At 41.4% G+C, this 20,395-nt stretch overlaps 1 protein-coding gene and 1 long non-coding RNA gene across 3 annotated transcripts in view; one reads left to right on the forward strand and one right to left on the reverse strand.

The window, feature by feature from the left end:
• Positions 1–15,880, forward strand: part of LOC308197184 — a 31,440-nt gene extending 15,560 nt beyond the window's left edge. The window contains exon 3 of one of the 2 annotated variants that reach the window (XR_013952657.1): positions 10,450–15,880. This is a non-coding gene — a long non-coding RNA (uncharacterized lncRNA). Of the gene's footprint in view, positions 1–7,139; positions 7,552–10,449 lie in introns of those variants that run through there. The other variant, XR_013952658.1, reaches the window with a different exon arrangement.
• The window catches only part of ZCCHC24 (zinc finger CCHC-type containing 24), a 110,976-nt gene that overhangs the window by 8,869 nt on the left and 81,712 nt on the right, over positions 1–20,395 (reverse strand). The window contains exon 3 of the mRNA XM_080597270.1: positions 7,559–7,723. Coding sequence (XP_080453396.1) covers positions 7,559–7,723 — 165 coding nt within the window. The remainder of the gene's footprint in view (positions 1–7,558; positions 7,724–20,395) is intronic.

The following is a 20,395-nucleotide window of genomic DNA, read 5'->3' on the forward strand; positions in this document are numbered from 1 at the left end:
GAAATGAAGTCCTAGCTTATCTCTGTGTGCTTTATGGGTTTCCTGTAATGGAAAAAAAAAAAAAAAACCGACCCTGCAGACACTCTGAGAAGCAACTGTTCTCTTTCTACTGCTGTTTCTTACCCCTGATGGTGTAACCTTGTGGAGGTGTTTTAGGCGGTACCCTTACACCCTTTCTACGTTCCTCAATGCTGTGCTAAAAGGGCAGGACATGAAACAGCCAAAGAGCTGCACATCTGCTGAAGGAGGACTTTGTGGGCACAGGTAGTTGAGGCTCACCTGGGACAACTCTCACTAGCTTTGCTGTGGTGGAAGGAGAAGATGCTGACCACAAGAAGGGTCTGGCAGGCTTGGGCTGTTCCTTACCACCTATTGATTTGGGGAACTGTCTGAATGATGCGGAAGGTCTGCATGGCTGCAGAGTCTGGGAGGCTCCTGACCCTCCTGGTGCTCCTGGTTCGCTGCTGCTTCTGAGAGGGAGGGGTACAGGCTGTTGGGCTGAAGAACCAACACCTTTCCTTAGAAAGAGGTGAAATTCTTACAGAACAGTAGAAAATCCTGCTTTGCTTATCTGGGAAGGGCATTCTATTTTTCCATTAAAAGGGAGAGGTTAAATATTTTTTTTTTTAATGCAAGCCTGCAGCATTTGGCAGTCTATTTCCCATAAAAACTACGGGGGTGGGCATTTTCCAATTTCCTAGGTTTGTGCATCTTTAACTTTCTTCTGGTAGTTGCTAGGTGGAAATAACCTTGTGCAGCTCCACCAGGAAAGCATTTGGTGGTAGTGACTAATGCTATTGCCTGAGGGGAATAATGCTGAACTAAATTTAAATTTATATAGCAATTCCTGTCCTGCAAATTAAATTTTGATTGTGCACTACTGCTCTCACAGCCTACATGTACTGATTGAACCCCACATTCCATAAATCAGCTTTTTGTAAAAAAAAGAACAAAACACAAACATAGCCAAAACACCTCATGCTTAATAAAGTGTTAGGTATAAGAAGAAACATCAATAGGACACCCTTAAAGGAAATTATTCTCAGTGGAATTAAATGGGTGCTTATATTTCTGTTTAGAAGGTTGATTTGTTTTTTTTGTTGCTTTAGATTGGAAACATTTGATTTCACCATTGATAGATAAGGGGTCATATCAAAACTCAAATGCAAGAAAATGCTTTTTCCTTCATTGAGGGAGAAGCAGCAGTCTGGGTGACCTGTTTCCCCACTGCTGGAGCACCTAAGGATGGGAATGCAGTGGTTCCCCCCCCAGCCACTAAGGAGGGATTAAGTCCAAAGAGCGGAAAGATACTTGTAGGCCTGAAACTGCTGAACACTGTATTGGGCTTCTGAGTGATCAGAGCCATCCCTCCCTATGCTGAGGGAAGAGAAACACCTGGGAAGGGGAATTATAAGGCAACCGCTGCATTGCCTGTGGAAGTAATAGCTTGAATATTATGAAGAATGTATTTACATACCAAATTATTTTCAGTCGAGCAATAAATTTCTGACAGCTGGAAGCAAGCAGTGTCCAAGAGGACAAGTCAATCCCCAGATGGCTGGTTCCACACCAGTGCAACAGCTGTCATCACAAACAGCACTGGAGTCGGCCACAAAGACAAGAGACGGAGCCTTGATAAGAGGCCAGCCAGGAAGCAACCACAGGCACAGATGCTGCTGCTAGAGCAGGCAGGGGAAGAAAACGAAAATTCAAAGCTTGGCATCTGGGCTGTTACAATGCCAAGAACGCCGGTGCGTGGCTAAAAGGATTGTCTCCATGTTGGGGCAATGTAAGGAGGAGCACAAACAAACAACTACAGAATACCAAGACCTTGGAAGAATGAGAGGTAGGATTAAGTCCTGTCTGAGACTTAATAGCCATCCAGTAACTTGGTCAGGGCAGTTCTTTGCTTTCCTGTTCCTCAGTAAGACCTGAGCTCCACAGGCCTCTAATTTTTGCCCCATGTCTTGTGAATTCTTTTAGGTGCTTCTGCCGGGGGATTTACTGCTTGAGGGATGCGGTGGAAATGCAAAAGGAGGAGCACAGTGGCACAACTTAATCATGAAAACGAAAATGCATGTAGAGCTTCCTTGCAGCAAGGAGCAGTTTTGCAGCTCAGGTGTGAGAGCCACCTGATTTTTCTGCTCTGAATTAGTTGGGAGAATGGCAGAAGATCTGCTTGTCAGGCTCTTGCATTACCACTTGTAGCCATGCTCTGCCATCTCTCTTAAATGCAGAGATTTAGAGCTGTATTTATAGAGCACTCTGAAGTATATACACAGCTGTAAAATTGCTGAGAAGACTTTTCCTGCCCCAGAGAGATTAAAAGCTCATTCTCACAGATAGGGTATGTGGAATAAGAGCACAGGGCTGAATAGAGACTTTCCTTGTGGGGAATTGGCACAGGCTCTTTCCACTCCAGGAAACGAGCCTCCAGGAACAAAAAGCAGGTGGCAGGGAAGTGTGGCTGCTCTCATCTCCAGGGACCAACTAACGAAAGGTATGCATAGGAAATCAAGATTTTAGTATAGCTGTAGAAGCCATTCACAGGTCCAACACGTGTGCTTGAATGGCTACCCCAGAGCTATCCAGTGGAGATGATTATCTTCAATACTGTGATATTATTGCTTGAGCCAGTTAAATGAAGTACTCAAGCTCAAACCATCCCTTGTGAATACCATGTGGAGAAGCCCTGCAGTACTGAGAAGTCCATAGATTGAGAGAAGTAATAGGGTAAGATGAAATAGAGGGACGGAGAGGAGGACTAGAGAAAAGGGTATGCCTAGGAATTGAGAGTAAACTCCTAATTTATCAAGCCATAATATCAAGGGAATAGCCATAATATCAAGGGGAATATCTAGCCATTTTGAACAGAAGAATTTCAAAGCTTTCTCCTAAATGGGACAAAAGCATCTTAATCTCCAATATTCAGGGTTGACGTAACCAAGCATGGTGGTCCGTGTTGTTAAGTTTCAGCTATTGAACAGACTCTACAGATGTTGATCAATTGGTTGAGAGATGGGGAACATAGAGATACTTGGTAGTGCTAAAGGATGGGGAAGTATCCTTGGAGATGGCTGCTGTCTTGTCCTAGATCCTTACCTTCCTGTAAGCACCTCTACCACCTGGGGTGACGCGTGAAATGGAGGGTGTTGATCTAGCCTGGTATGAGTTCTTGTGTGTAGATGGGTGACTGAATGTTTTGCCAACTTTTTCATGCTGTGTATGCTTATAGGAATGGAGACTTCATAACATGCCCTCACTGGGGAAATGCAGTAACTGACTGTTCTTAGACATGGTCTGAGCTCTTTGCAGTTAAGTAATTTTTATACTTGTGCAGGTTCTTGCAACTTGGCATAAGGCTATAGTTAAAGCTGAGGAAGCAACAATGATCAGCATCTGCTGATAAAAATGGTCCTTTTCTAACAATGTTCAAAGTATCATTGTGACCTAGCAGATTAAAAAAAAAAGTTTTTTACTGAATGGTAGGTTAATGAGTAAGAAAGATGGTGAGTTGTAACATATTTCAGAGGGGTTATATTGACCAGATTGCTTTGGAGAATAAATCATTTCTTTTGCTAGAAGTAAATACTGTCTGAACTAATCAAACATCTGTCTAGCCAGTTCATCTGGATTTCGTTAATTGTTTTTTATTTATGAATTACTTGAATTATTATCATGTCATACAATATGGCAACTTTGCAGTAAAAGAACAGACTACAAAGTAGCAATACCCATTTTTCTTGAATGGAGTTTATCCGTATAGGCACTGAGTGTAGAAATGACTTCTGGGGAGAGAAAGCCTCTTTCCTTAGATGATTGAAGTTGGGGGAAAAAAAGGTCCAATGGAAGCTTCAGATGAGTGAAAGTCCTCTGTCCGATCCCATATAATGAAGTCAGTAGGAGCAAAAAATTAGCTAAGAACATTGACTAATGCCCTGGGGGGGTTGAGGAGTGGTTGGGAAGTGATTATTTAGAAATGCATAGGAACTCTATTCATGAATCAGGACTCACCTTTGGTAGATGCCAGCAGAGTAATGAAAATAAAGAATAAGCAAGAAATATATATATAGAAATTGCTAAGGGAACGTAGTAGTTCTAATAGTTTATTATAATACAACCAAATATGTGCACCATATGCATGTGTGCTTTAACTTTCCAACTAGAAACACTGGACTTTGTAATTAAAAAAAATAGTGTTCACTGTGCTTTTATAAAATGCATGGCATTAGCATAAGAGTACTGGTGACTGGGTACAGAATATTTTCCAAAATGCTGTAGAATAACACCACAGGGACAAATATTGATAAATGTTTAGAGAGTCTGGTGTGGGACTGGATGCTTGGACAAAAAACATGCATGGGTTAGCAAACATTAGGCTCAGTCAAGAAGCAGTGCTGACCTCATGCAGCCTAAGTAAGCTCTCCTTTGCTGCTGGCTCTGTGCGTGAACTGGTGTTTTCTTTACTGTCTGGCTATTGCTGGTATGTTTAATCAGAAGAAGTACAGAGCACTGGAGGAATGAGAAAGAATAGAAGGAATGATGCTAGTAAAACTGAAATGCAGAAGCAGACACAGGTAAGGCGGAGACAACAGGATGCAAAATCTTTCAGTTTGAGGTTGTAAGTTTAAATCTGGGGAAAAAGCTCTAGTGACTGGCTGCAAATTGTTTACATCTGGAAGCCAAGCTGAAATGCACTGTGCCCAGCCTTGATGTCACGTAGCAGCAACATCTACTGATGGGACATGAACACATGGATAGATAAGAGGAGTAAAGCCCTTTCACAACTCAAATCAAGATCTTAGGGAATGATGTGGAAACAGTGATGGGGGTCAACTGTGTAAATCTGTGGTGCAGATGCTGTGATTGTTCCCCACTGTGCATGTGGCTCCGGAAGCACTATGGGCTACAGCCCTTCTACATTCTTTGACTTCAGTGCTATGAAGATCATAGACTCCTCTAGCCCCGCTGTGAGGGGCACCATTACCATAGGACCGTTTGCAAGCCTTCTTTACTACAAAACATTCATACTCCCCACTATATAAGAGTTCTTGGATAGCATGGATGGGATACTTCTCAAGCGATTTCTTGTGACCCTTTGAACGCTAACAAAAATGATGGAAAGAATCTAGAAGAACAAGGTAAATATTTATAAACTTGTGTTATAAATCAGTGGTCTTGTAATTTCCCTGACCCTCGAGACTGTACTTCCATGCATGTGATAAATGACTGCATTGCTCAGCCCAGATTTCGGTGCAGTTGTCTAAGCAAGCTGTCTAAACAGAGGCAAGGAACCAGAGACTTTAGAAGCTTTGAACTTGTCTCATAAGTTAGTTAAAGAAAAATGCTTAACTTTCCTCCCATGTACATGCTACCACAAAGAAATTTTTCCTTGCTTTTTTTCTCACTTGCAGTATAGTTTCCAGTCACAATTTTGTCAGGAAAATTACTGCACTTTGTAAAGGTGACCTCTTGTTTTCAGGTTTGGACTCAGAGTGGCATTAGCACAGAGACAGCAGAATGGATCACATCACTTGAACTGGCCAGCAGAAACAATGATATTCACTGACTTGGCCATAAGTTCATTGTAATTTTTTTTAAAAAAAGTCCTATGCTATTTAAAGAAAAAAAGACAAACATCACATAGTGAAGCATGTCAAGTGTAAAGCAAGTCTTCTGCCAGACTTCAAAAACTACCATTTATATTGCTTCATTGTACTAGCAATTATAAATCAATATTTTGGCTGTATATTGGAATGCGATGTTGCCATAGAAATGAGCCAAATTTTGCCGCTGGAGTTAAATGAGTATACACATGTGTATAAAAGGGAAGAAATACACTTGATTAGATAATCTTAGGTGGGATAATGCTTAATAAGCTTATTTCTATCTCTCTCTTTCCTGCTTGTTGCAATGAATGTCAAGATTGCTTTTTTCATCATAATAAAGTAACAATATTCTTCAGGATTATTTTTTTCCTAACTCCCTTCCTCCCCCCAGAATCGCATGAAATGGTATGAAGTGTTCCTTATGAGCCCATGGAAAGATTCTATAGGAATTTTACAAGCACTTAGGTAGTTAATGAGACACCTAAGGTTCCCAATGGAATTTCCTTTTCACCTATTGCAAGTACATCCAAATGATCCATCCATGGTTTGTGCACCTGCTGTGAGTGGGCAGCAGGTAACTTGACCCATGCAGTGCTCTATTTATTGCTGAAATTCAGCTAGGATGAATTGCACCTGAGGCAAATCACACCTGCCAAACTCTTAAAATAATTCTCACCTATTCCATCTCCAACAATTTACTGTAATATTGCAAAATCACACTCAATTTTTTCCATTATGTTTCTTGCATTTGCTCAGTATCAGCCATCTTGAAGGAAAATACTGTGTGGCTTAAGACAGCTGTACTCCCAGATGTCTCCGTTCTGCCTGCACTGGAATTGACAGCATTAAATCCTAGGTGTTGCTCCAATATCAGCTGCGGTTAAATCATTCTCTAGAGGAGAGCCTGCAATGGTCTCTTTTTGGTTATGCAAAGTAACAGCTCTATAGCGTATATTGTCCAAAAATATTTTTGTGGGGTTGTCAAAAGTGACCTTGTGCATGAAAATCCAGCTTGGACAAAATCAGCCTGTAGCCTGCTTAGTCAGGGAAACGAGGGACATGAGCTCATGTGGTTGGTCTGTCCCGTTAACCACCATTGAACTGGCTGGCTGCTTGCAACCAGTTCTGAGAGGGTACAGACAAGAAGTGCAATTCAGTCATCCCATCATTATTTGGAAATTCAGGAGCAGGAAATGCAGGATGTTACCTCAAGGGACAGATGCAACTGCAATCTATGAGGGTCAGGAAGGAAGGCTCTGGCGGGCAGCACAGCAGGTACAAATTTCCTACCAGAGCAGCTACTCTGGCTTGACCCTTTCAGTTAAATAAAAGGCTTTCTCTTGAACTTCTTATCTTGGGGATCGCTTAGTATTATGGAAACCAAGAAACCTCTGTTTACCCAGGCTGTCTTTCTTTACTGTTGTTAACTAAGGTATTTCATAGGCAAGTGTCATCTCAGTGTTTTTCTGTTTTATTGCTAATCTTTATGAACAGACAGCTCGTAGACCAAATCCATTCTTATTTCAACAGGTGATCTAAAGAAGTATACGTGGGAAATAAGTTCACTGACACTAATGGAATACAATATTAAGTTGGTGAAAATATGAAGAGAGTCAGAAGCATCAGGAGGCCCATTTCTATGGCTGAATTTGTCTTATTCTATTGTCTAATGGCTCCATCTCAGATTATAAGGCCCCATAGTCAGTTTTCATGAGAAGATAGATAAAGATTTTGTTGTGGACGTATTGTTACTGAAAGGGTATTGAAATTTTGCAATTCTGGCAGTAGTTCACATTTCCAGGATGCTGAGAACAGCAGCTCATTTGGGAAACATTTTTTTGTCATGTGTAGTCCATGCCAAGTCATGTTAAGGTCATAGCCATGCTTTGCAAATTTAAGCATGTTCCAAGTCCCAAACCTGTATGCCATCAGGTAGGCATTTCTCCTACCTGTTTGTGAGGATAAACATTAATGTGGCACTTGATACATTCTTGTCCCATGTTAGCCCAGGAGTTTCCACTCATCCATTTTCTCTTGCATTTGGGGCACTTATATTCACCGAAGCAGCGTTTTTTGCCCTGGTATGGAGTCAAGCCTTCTCCTTTGGGGCGAGCCTGAAAAACAAAAGGAAGTAGCAATGAGTGATCAGAAAGTGTTGGAGGGGGAGTAGTAAAACAATGTTTTTATTTAGGAAACTGGGCAAAAGATACCAGAGCCAAGCATGAAGTCTGTATCTTCATGAATAGTTCATACGCTGAAGCTTGAGTTTAAGTTCTGAGAGTTACTTCTGAGAAGTATTCACAAGTTCAAGAACACTTGTGATGCTTCTGACACTGAGCTCAGTATTTAGAAATGTCTGTGCACTTTTTGTGATATTTGTTAATATCCATTTCAATACAACCAAATCGTATCTATTGAGTAAGTATTGCTATCACTGTATATAACATCAGAAGTAGCTCACTAGCGAAAGATGCTCTTAAGTAGGTCGTTTTCTGTTCCCCAAGAGAAGCTCTAAGAAAACATTTTACAGTTCTGCGTTGCACAGCTTCTAAATGATGAAATACTGGCAATCCACTAGTATATGTATATGCATCGTTGTATGTGACAGTCATACTGGGATTGAATATGAAGAGAAGGCATGATTTCGATTAGCAGAAATCACTAATTTCACAAACTTCATTAGGCTTCCTGTTCTCTGTAAATGATGTTTCACTAATTTCCATATTTTGAAGGAAACAGGAAGGGATATTCCCAAATAAAATGGACTGCTGTGATGTGTAAATATTAAATGTTGCCTAAAGAAAGCCTGTTTGCCCAGACAAGATATTACAGTTGACAATGACCTTATGTAAATAGATTTCTTCTAAATAATCACTCAAACTGCGTTGTACTCAACAACAGTATAATATATGTAATATGCTAATACTTTAAGGTGAAGGCGAGTATTGCATACAGCTGTTCTGAAGACAGCTATAAGGATGAAGCTGTTTTCCTAGAGTCTCCAGCAGGTGTTGAAATACTGCCCATGAGGGCAGTTGCCTAGAGGAAGAGACTTCCCCTGCATTGTGGCTGAGTGGTACAATCACCTATCAAAGGATTTGTTTATATGTCGTGCTTGTGGGGCATTTTTTTAAGGTTCCCAGATCAAGATTATGAAAGCTAAATGACCCATCATGCTGGGAAAGAGTTTGTTTTGTTTCGGGAGCTTGTATGATTTCTCAGTGTGTAGGTCCAAATTGCTTTCTATGTGAAAACATGGGTTGGGAAAGCAGGTGGTTGGCAGAAGACCTGAGCTTGGCAGGCGTGCTGGGACTCCAGCTCCTGTGCCTGATAGTGTTTGCTGCATTTCCTCCGGTGTCACATGTGAGAGTGTGCGGGAACGGAGCATCAAGCACACTCCACTCTGCACCCTGGCTGGTGGAAGGTGAGCAGGGGGCACCCTGAACCCACTTTGTCCATTTTGCAGTGTCAGTGAACAATATTTCCTGCGTTTTTTGTGCTTATTCTTCAGCATAGTTATTCTTTAAATAAATAAGTAAATAGGACACAGTAGCACAAATAAATACCTATAATAGTTTTTCCTGATTCTGAATCCATTGTGTCACTGTGAATGTTCTGGCTCATAGCGTAGTTGAAGCCAACACTAAGACACACACACAGTTGTATTGTACAAAAAAGTGCTTGGTATAATGAGAAACATTTGGACTTCCATGACTAAATGAGTGCTGGCAGGCACCCAGGGTTTAATCCTCTGATCCATGGTGTCTCTTGATAAAGATGGGAGATTGTAATTGAATGTAGGGCAGGAAAATGTCAATTTATGGAGCCGTCCTTATTTGGGACACTTAATTTGGCTCTGCCTCTGAGGAATTTGTAGCACAACTCAAGTCAGTGTAAGAAGGACCACATGCTCGCTTCATTTACAAGTTCTCATGGAATTGAATAGGAACCCTGTGTACAGAAAGCTCCCTTGATTGTGAGATGCTTCCCCTCCTCCTGAGGCATCACACATTGCTTTATTTGCAGTTTCAACTGGGGCTAAGCTATTAAACCAGTAGAAGAGACTGTTTCCAACTCTTGATTTCAGTGACGATGCTTTACTGAAACTCTTGGTGCAGTAGAGCTGGAAATGCAGCCTCGTTGCCCCTACTAAGCAGCAGTCCTTTCAGAAAAAGTGCAGGTCACTCAGTGCATTATTTCCAAAAGCAATAGCACAGGCTTTAGAGGCAGAGGATGTCTGAGAAGTCTTGCAAATGTTTATAAACGGTATTTAAACATAACACTCCCACTGCAGAATGCTATGCCAACCACAAACAGCATTTAACCATCAGACTCCCACAACAACATTTTATGCTAGCCACGATGCACAGGTGGGGGCAGCTCAGAGGTGGCCCCTCTGAACCAGCTGGTGGCTACAGGTTGCTGCAGCTGAGGTAACTGGCTGCAGAGGCATCGAGGTGGGATACTCTGCCCTCACAAATGCGCAGGAGGGCACTGAAGGTGCTCATCCCCAGTGTCCTCTGTGTGTATAGCTGGGCACTGGAGGTGGAGGCTTTCTAAATTAGAAGGTTAAAATTTGGCTTCTCTGACTTGCTCAGTAAATCGGAAGCAGAACTAGGAAAAGAAGGCAGGAGATCTGACTCCAGAGGTAATTTCCTGTTATAATTGCTAGACTAAACTTCGGATTTATTTTAACTTTTCAGCTGTTGCAGCTCCCTCCTCATTCAATGACTTTAGTTTCCTGGCAAAGCTACAACGTTCTCTGTAGGTGTTTTGCTATTTTGTTTTATAGATGTTTACGCTTTGCCCTAACAAATTATTTTCTTTTCCATATTTTCAGTTTCTCAAACTGTGCCCGACAGAGAATTTGGATTCTCAAACAAGCTCATTTTCTCTAGCAAAAAACATCATTAGGAAGCAGTGACAGCAGTGAAGGCAACTCTCCAACTCCCTCCACCCTTCAGGTCCAAACAAAACAAACTTGACAGTATTTGGTGGAAGGCACGACCTGAGTGATGCACTAATGGCCTGAGAGGTCCAGACCAGGGTGGTTTTTTTTAGGCTTCACCAGCAGTGTGGCTGAATTGCATAGGCACTTCCAAGAAACAGCCTGCTCCTTCGTGCATGGAGCTGGGGCTGCCCGCAGGGTGCATGAGCACAGGGGCGGTCTGTGACAGGGCAGTGCCCCGTACTTGCCTAGCTGGAGGGCAGAAGCTGTTCTCACCAGAGGTTTTTCTTAACTAAGTGCCAAAGAAGAGTGTGATGCATTCTTTGTCTTTTGGCATTAGCCTACAGCCTCTGATTTTGGCAAAAGGTGGGACTTAGCCTGTTCAAATAGCTAAGGTCCTATTTCCCCTGCGACTCTTCAATGGTGTTTAACAGTAAGCCTTTGTTTATGTCCTACAACTCCTTCACCGAGCGGTATCTTCTCTCACTTCTGTAGATATGAATTTGTTTTGAACTAATCTGGCAAAGTTATGCCTGTGTTCACAATGGCAAAATATTGTTACTGTGTTATCTGTTGTCCTGTTACCTCTAGTCCTAGGTAGTCTTTGGCCTGGTTACTGCCCCTGGCTGTGAAAGCTTGGTGGAACCTCTGCCAGGCTCTTACTGTGCTGGAAACAATATTCAAACTAGGCTACAAACCATAATATGGGCAAGATTTTGACCTTGTCAACTCTTTTTCTTGGGTAGTTGAGTTTTATTCTGCTCTTTAAATAAATTTCTACTGCGATGTGACTGTTACTTTCCTTTGTCTACATGTGTGTGCATCAGACAATTCAAAAATTATTTAATGCAGCCAGCACAGGTAGGCATTTGGGGACGATGAAATCCACACACACAAATTCACACAGATATTTTTCTGGAAGGACTGAAAACTAGGCACTCCTTACAGCATGGCTCAGTGCCCACATGAGGGGACAGCAGGGGCTTTGCAGAAGGGAGAGCCTGCCCTCCCTGAGGTGCCTGGGGTGGGAGCGGTGGTGGCACTGGGCCCCTTCCCTCCTCGTGGAGCCTGGCTGGGTAGCAACCCCAGGAGATCTGCCAAGGAGCCCTTAGTTTAAGAAAACATACCAAACAACACACAACACCAGGAACAAGGCACATAATGAAGTCAGTCTTGGGCTGGTCTCCTTAGTGCTGAAGCTGAAGGAAACTCTGTCTGGCCTTGAATTCAGGAAGCACCACAGATTCTGCAAAAGTCCTTGCCAGGCTCTCTATCCATGAGCAGCCAGACAAATGAACGGACCTTGCCTTCAGATTCGTCAAATAGGTACATTATTTCAATCTTCCAGACAAAGGCTAGGACAAATGACACCATCTTCACAACTTTACCTAGGGTGTACCTAACAGACAGTGCATGAGGTTTGCCTTAATGAGCTCCAACCTGTATATACAGCCAGTATTTTTTTGCATGGCACAGCAATGAAAATGACATCAATATTCCGTCCTTCACTGACACCCAGCTGCCTCTATTTTTCATCGTCCTCCTTTCTTCAGCCAAAACCACAAATTGGCCATAATAAGATTTTAAAACTGTTTAAGTTGAGCTTTTCTGCTGGTAACTGGCCAGCCAAGCTCTCACACAACCTATCGGATTGTGCATCTCATGCAGGAATCTGCCAAAGCACTTGGCAGTGATGGACATAATAAAGGACTCTTTACTTTCCCCAGACAACTCTCTCAAAGTATCAGTTTGTGCAGTCAGCAAAATCAAAACAAAACAACCCCCACATGTCCTGCTTAAAACTAGAATCATTATAAACAACAACTTGCAGAGTTCCCTCAAAGTGAAATGCAGAGCAACAGTTGATTTAATACCATTCTTTCCTTCATCTTCCCCTGGGTTTGTGTTGTGCAGCTGAAAGATATATAGCACAGGAGGAGGATGAAGTCAGCATGACAGTGGTAGGTGGGTCCCCTTCCTAGAAGAACTCTGTAAGGGTCCGCTTATAAGGATGCGCCATCAGAGCAGAAAAGCAAGAACAGGAAATGACAGCCTGATGCACTGACTGGATCCTAAGGGATTTGTAGGAGGGCCAGGGCTGGTTTTGAAATGTTAGCCCTCTGACAATTGCAAGTCAGTACAACTATGAGGCTGCATTAAAAAAATACGCTTCCAGCACTCTCATTTTGCACTTCTCTGTGTACAGTTTTGAGAAACATGATGTGATGGTAAAGGATACTCCGCAGGCTCAGTTGGAAAAGGAAAAATGAAGTATTATGACTGATTTGATGTATGGGATGTCCTGGCACTCTACTCCTGACTGCTACAGGTTGTAGAGAATTGGGAAAGTCACTTTAGTTCTCCGACCTTTCTCTGCTCTGTGAGCAGAATGATTGCCTGTGGAAGTTTTCAGCAAAAGTAATGCCAAAATGACACGCACAATGAATTTATAGATTGGTCAACTTTTTTTTTTCCTTACTGACTTTTGCATTAATTCATACTTGAAAATCAACAGAACATCTGGACAGATGCAGAGGCTGTGTGTTTAGGAAACGAGTTCTAACTCGTTAGAACTTGTTCTCTGGTTTTGCTTGTAGTCCATGTTGCTGGTGTATGATGTTGCTGACGTGTGGCACTGGAGATTTCTGAGGTTTTTAACTGAGTTGTAGCTACATCTTTAATTAATACATGCAATACAGGAAGAGCATCTAGGGGATACAGAAACCAAATTAATGCCTCGTTTCATCCTTCCTGTCCCTTATATAATTTGTGCATTAGTGATATGATGAGAACTTGTTTTGGGTCAGTTAAAGGAAAGGGGGGACTCTTCATTACAGCGTTTCTATTAAAAGCTTCTATTTGATTAACTAAACAATAGGTACTACGGAGTTTCTAGGTATAACACGTACCAGACTGAGGAACTATATCATTAGAAGACATGGCTAAAAATAAAGAAAACTTGCTAATCTGTTTGTGTGACCTAACAGAGGAGGCTAGTATGTATTTTTTCTGGGATTTTCCTAGCGGGTCTGACCTGTCACAAGGCCTAGGGCTACTTCAGTGGGGCGAGAGCTGTATTGCTCCTGTCATCATGGGAATCATCAGTTATTTACACCACCATCTTCACAGAAACAGGCTCGTTCTTCTCAGGCTGTCTGTGTGTATCTGTTTGCTGCTCCAGGGGTCACCACATACTGTGCTTTTCCTAGTAGTGTATTTTGTCACCTTGCATAGAAAACATTTTCACAGTCTACTGTGTACAGAAGGTTGCTCATACCCACATTTCTCCTTTCTTTATTTCATCTTCATACCTGTACCTCTATGGAGCATAATTACTCTTCGCTCCTTGGTCCTGGCACTTTTAGAGTAATTTAGACTACTCAAATACCCCTTAAACCTTCTCCTTTACAGGCTGTGTGACTCTGTCAGTTGAGAGAGACCTATTTAGCCATTTTGATCATCCATTATGACAACAATCTCTGTTCATTACTTTTGCTCTTCTAGGATGTAGTTCCATGCAATCAGTGCCTTTCTAGCAGGGTGGTGTTCAGAGTAAAAACGCAGTTCTCCAGGAACAGAGCCTTGAAAGATGCAAGTTTGTGTAGCGCACAGTCCAAAATAATATGTCTTTATTTCACTTGAACAAATGTCCTACTTCTGCTGTTACAAACCTTTTTATTCGCTAAGCCTTGCTCTTGGGAAGCACCGAGAAGTATATCAGCTAAGCTGTGTTCATGAACTTTGTACAGGTATATTCTGAAATGGCAGAAGACCAATTTTATGTTTGTCATTTTAATACGTATCTCTTGGTTGCTTTGAAAAATCAGTTGTCAACATACCATACGATAACTGCAATTTTGATCTTGTTCCCACAATGGTAAACCAAGGGTAAGATTTGGCAGTATTTGTTACTAATAACACGCACAAGGTTTCTGATGATGATTAAAGCAATAGGTATGGTTGTCATGGACATGCTGATCAAAGTCTAGAAATCCAAGAAGCTGCCTTTGGCAAACATTATAACATTTAAATCAAAATCTGGTTTTGCAGATTTTTCAGAATCCTAGCCATGCTTGTGGACAAAGGCTTTTCTTCTGTTACAAAACACCTAGCTGGACTCATCATTAGAACCATCCTTGGGCCAAAGATGCATAACACTTTTTCTGTGCTAAGTCACTTTGAAGCATGATACTTGCAGAATTGCCCAAAATTAGTTACTATCTGATCTGTCAATGACTGAATACTGAATGCTCTGAGAAGCTCATAGTGTCTATTTCAGGTCACATAATCAGACTCTGCCTCCTCTCTCTTTTTGTGGGGCAGAGAGGTCATTTTGAAATTCCCCACCTATTCAGCCTTTCTTGCAGTGTTGTAAAATCACTTGGTACTATTTATGGTGATGGAGCTTCTGTAGTGTATCTGAGCACTAATACGCAAATAACACAATGCTTTCAGTCGAGCCCTTTAATAGAAGAAACTTTGGGTGTATAGTTATTGCACATAAATATTATGTGTAGATGAGTCTTGTTAGTGGAGTCTTAATAGACAGTGAAATTCCCATTGCATTCATAGTTGTAACCAACCTCAATTTTTTTGCCAAATGTTCACATGAATTTTCCATTTTAGAATTTGAAACAGTATGCTTACATATTCATTTATATCATGTGTTATATAAAGAGGAACAGGAAATGAGTGTTCAATACATTTGGTAAAATTTCAGAGCTGCAGAGCTCAACAAACCCTACCCTAGTTTTCCATTGAGGGAAAATTGCAAATAACCCTCTCGGTTAACTGCACTTCAAGGACTTATTTTACCTGTGTAGGCTACTCATTGCTTGTTGAATGACTGTGAAAGAGCTCCCAAACTATCTGTACTTGCAGCCAATCACAATTTTAATATGTTTGTTCCCGTAGGACATGAAAACAATAGAATTACTTGAGCATATAAATAGTTGCTTAATGAATCTTCTTTTGAAAGTATTGCATAACTCAGCCTAAACCAGAACTGAAAATTTTAAGAACAGGGTAAGAATGGGTCTTTGGCTCTTATGCGTATGAAGATAACAACATTTGGTTCACATTTTGACAGTTAATATGTATAACTAAGCAAACATGCTAAAAAATTATATTAGGGAATAGTGCTGTGAAAACTGTTTTCAATGTATTAATGAAATAAGAAGTAAAAAAAGAGCCGGGGCTAGAAAATGGGGATGGGTAGTGCCTAAATGAACCTTGGTCTCTGCTGTACAATTTAAGTATTGCATGTCATACAGAAAATAGGGATTTGCATATCAAATTAAGCATGTGGAAGAGTTAAAATTACACTCGCCTGCTGGGATGCAGTGAGGCACTTCTTTTCGATGTTACAAGATCATATTCTTCCAAACAGCTTGAGATAAAAGGAAGTGGTTGAAATCTTTCTTTCCCCTTCTCTGATACAAAATTGGCCATGTTGAATTAATTATGAAGAAACTAGGAATGTATTCATTTTAATAGTTTCCTGATGTGTGGACTCTTTTGTCCCTCTTCATCTGTTGCTTGAAAACATATAATAGCAATACTCTCCTCCTCTCTCTCTCTCTCCCCCTTCTCCTCAGCAAGCATACTGTATTAAATATACTGGTATTCTGTTCAATAGTTGGAATTGGAGTTTTGGAGCAGTGAGGGTCACACTCTTGCTATAAAAAGGCTTTACCTCTTCCAAGCTGAGGTCAAGACCCATATTCGTGTTGCTGTAGAACCTGTTTAATTGGTCCACATTGGATGGCTTCAGATTTGTCCTAGGGCTAATGTGGCACAGCTGAAGCACTGCTCTAGTGATGAGTTGACATGCTCACTGAGGACTCTCTTCTGTCCTTTGAAAAGCAGCGGAGTAGCTCTGGTAGCTCCCTTGCCTCTCCTTGCAGGCCATGGGACCCTTTCAGAGACAAAGCAGGTAGGAAGACAGATGTCACTGGAAGTAATTTTGTTATTTGTGATGAGTGCTTTTGAAGCCCCATTCAAAATGAGGAAGCCTTATATTTCATCAGTGTTCTGAGATATGTCTATGCAAAGTCTCTGCCTGAAGAGAAGAGTTGGGGTGGATTATGATGCTGATATGCAGTTGTAGATCTCCGTTAGAGATCTTATCATCCTTCTGATGATATCTCTCCTCATTAAGTGTCCAGCTAAAGAAAATGTGTGAGCAGACTTGGTTCAGGCTAGATTGGTGTGCTACTACTTAGTCAAAGCAAATTTTCAAAAGAGGATCCGGACCAGGGTATTTTCTACATTATGTGGTGACGATAGATCTTGCATTACTTTTTGTTTCATACTTCAGATGAGAATCCGAGACCTCTTTTTACACCAACCTGCACGAAGAATAATAGTGTCGTCCCTATTATCTGTACTGTTTGTGAGAGCTGCGTAAGAACCTTAGTTGCAGACTTCACAACTCCCCAGTTTAGTTCCTTGGAAAACATTTAGTACTTACTCTTCATGAAGTCCTGGAGCTTCATCTTACAGTGGGTGCAGCTTGATAAAATTTTGGTGTGAATTTACACAAGGGAGCAGAGACAGGACTTGTGTTAAGAATTAAGAGGACTGTAGGTGCTGATGGGAGGTAGTTTCCTCTGCTGTTACAGTGGCTTTGTAAAATGTTGCTGTATGACTATCCACATCTTTTGGTGCCTTTGTCCTTTTGTAAATCTGGTACTGTTGTGGCTTTCCTCTGTCATATATCTGCTGGGCTGTGTTTGCTGAAAGTACTTTGGGAGGGACTTCAATACCACAGCAATCTTAAGAGGTAACCTCAACTTGGAGAACTGCAACTTTTGCTGGTTCATGAGAAACAATTGGCTGACCTACAGGGATGTCAGGAGAGACAGCTACTTTTTTCCTCTGAGGCAAAATGGTTTGTAGGACTCAGATTACATTAGTTACAATACATTATGCAATTACAAGAAAGATTTTATTTCAACTGGAAGTTTTGCCAGCATTCATATATCTAAAACCAATGTGAATTTATTCACCTAGTTTCAAAATGAAATTGCATCATCTCAAAGCATTCCCTGCTGTACGTCTAAAATGTTTGTAGCCCACAGCAAGGTCAACCTGATATGACATATTTTAATATTCTTAATTAAGAAATATTTTCTTAAGAAGAATATCGAGTTCCTGTTCAGTTTTCTGAAGAGTCTCTATCCTGGACTCTGACGATAGCTGAGGGACGAGCTCTCTGCTCGCTCCAGGCTGTGCAGGGGTGGGTGTATTGCACTGTGAGAATACATGGGGAAGGGAGGAGAAGCAGAGAATATTTTAATTCAGTGCATTTGCACGAGGCAATATAAAATGAGACCTGAGTGGTTTTGCTACTCAGGAAGCTGCTTATTTTGCTGTGGTTTACCTTCTGGACTGATACACTCTTGTCTTTTCTTGTTCCCTTCAGTTACGTATGAATCATAAAAACAATGCATTTCTTTTAGACTGATTTAGAAATGCCTTTGCTCCTTTAAAGGTTTTAGCTCTTGAGAACAGCTCTTGGAAAGCAAAGGAGATATTTTTAAGATATTAAGGACAAGTCTCAGTGGAAAACAATGTTTCTAGAACTTTGCCTTCTTCCCTCCTACTGCTCTGAAGGGGACAGGCTCTTAACTATCCACAAAATCTTGAAGGATGTGTGACCTGGTCCATAGCATATCCTGCACCCTACATAAGAATGGGTATAGCTGAAGTAAGAAAAAATCCAGCAGGGGAGTAGGAGCAATGAAGAAAAGAATGTGTCCCTGTGGTTAAGGTACTGGCCCGGGCCCCCGCAAGCCTGGGTTTCATTTCTGGCTTGCCTACAGCCTCTCTGTAATTTTGCAGACGAGTTACTTGATCTCTGTGCTTCAGTTCTTCATCTGGAATATAGGCAGTACTAGCATACTTTACGTTGTGAGAGTATGACTGTTTGTTACTACAAAGCGAGCAGTATGCAGAAATTTGAGTTATACTGGTCTCAGTTTGGGTTTTGAGCAAGGACTGCCACAGGCCTGTTACCAGTGAACCTGACCTCACGTCTTGAGCCAAGTTTTTTTTTTTTTTTTGAAAGGCTCTGCTCAACAGATGTTTTCTCTTTCATATGTTTTATTTTCCCTACAACCAGCCTGGTTAACATAGTCAGAAATGTCATTTTCTATTAACTGCTGGTGACATCTCCACTGATGTGTCATTTTAAAAAGTAAACAGACACTACATGGCAGCAGGTAAGGCAAGTACACACGTAGTCATTACGAGGATTTCTAGCTAGGAAATTGTTCATACAAAGGACAGAACTGGGGCACTTGTTAGAAATCTTCCCACTGCACCAAAACCAACAGGATGGCTGCCCGCGCTCCACCTAACCTCCCCACCCAAAGCAGTGCAGCCGAGGCTCCCAGGACGTGAGCATGCTGGGCTGGCTGTGGCCTGTCCTCTGCGATGAAATACCACAGCAGGAGTGTCATTGCTTCTAGCTGGAATGGGCCCTTTGCTTGAAATATTAAGAAACAGGGAAAGGAAATAAAGACCAGATGAGCAACCACCCTCCCTTTCTCCACCTCAGTCTCCTTCCCTCCACCTCCCCACCCCCTTGCTGTCATCTCCAAGATGACATGCAAAAACACTGACCGAGTCAGTCAGCCTGCTTTAAATTACAGCATACTTTCTGAGCCTGGAAAAAGACATGCTATGCATACCCCAATGTGAAACATGACTTCAGCTGCTGATACCTAAACTGCATAAATGTTTATTATGCTTAATAAAGTGAGAGAGACTTTTCTGGTTCCAGTGTCTATCCTCTAGAAATATTCTGCCAGATTACACAGGCATGATGCATAGAAGAAAATCTTAGAAACCCAACCTTCTGCCTGCAGTGGCCATGTGAAAGTCTCTGCACCTCACGAAAAGCTCTCCAGTCCCAGCTATCTGAGGTAGTTCATGTGCATGACATCACTTGAGGGTGTCTCACTTGCTCATTTGCCTTGGACTCCTGTGCAGGTGCCCGGGAGGAGCTCCTTGCTGGAGTTTTCTTCTACTGTAGTCTCTGTCTCTTATGACCGAGCAGGTTTTTATCATAACTGAAGTGAATCAGAAACGTTTCACTGTTTTAAACATAAGTTAGTTTGCAGTGGAAACTTACAGGCATATACACCTACACTTTAGATGACCCAAAGAACAACATTCTTTGATGTGAAGTCTGTAATGATACAGTACAAATCTGCGCCTCTGATTTCTTCCACCCTTCCCTTCCTTCCTAGTGCATCCTGTTCCGGCAGTTGTATTTGCATTCTCCACTGTGATCCTTCATTGTTTTTTTCCCTATATGCAAAGTTAGCTTGAATCATCTAAAAAAATCACCTGTGTCCCACTACCAAACATCATTGGCTGCTGCCAAACATTGTTAACCATTCTGTGATGGTTATGATTGATGTTTATAGTGTTACAAGGACTTTGAGCGTTTTAGTAGAACTCTTATGAAAAGAAATTGGGGACGATCAGTTCCCTCTACAATGTTTTGCTTGGTCAGATGCAGAAATATGACAAACCCTGAAAGAGAGGAAGGATGGACCATAATTAAGAGTGAGAATGCTGAACATAGTTCCAACTGTGTTCCAAGAACTTCGAGATTAAAATAATCACTGCTGTTAAAAAAAAATAATTATAAAAAAAAAAAATTCAAAGCAAAACTCTGTTTTGACCAGAATCCGGTCGGGATAGTGAAAGAAAATGGAAACTGATGGGATTTTCATGCCCATATCCTTTAATACAAGTGCATTATGGTGATGTCTATTATACTTTTTATTCACTAGCACTTGGCCTATTCCTTCTTTGAAAAGCA

This window comes from Anser brachyrhynchus, assembly GCF_964034855.1.
Source record: "Anser brachyrhynchus genome assembly, chromosome: 6".
Classification (NCBI taxonomy): Eukaryota; Metazoa; Chordata; class Aves; order Anseriformes; family Anatidae; genus Anser; species Anser brachyrhynchus.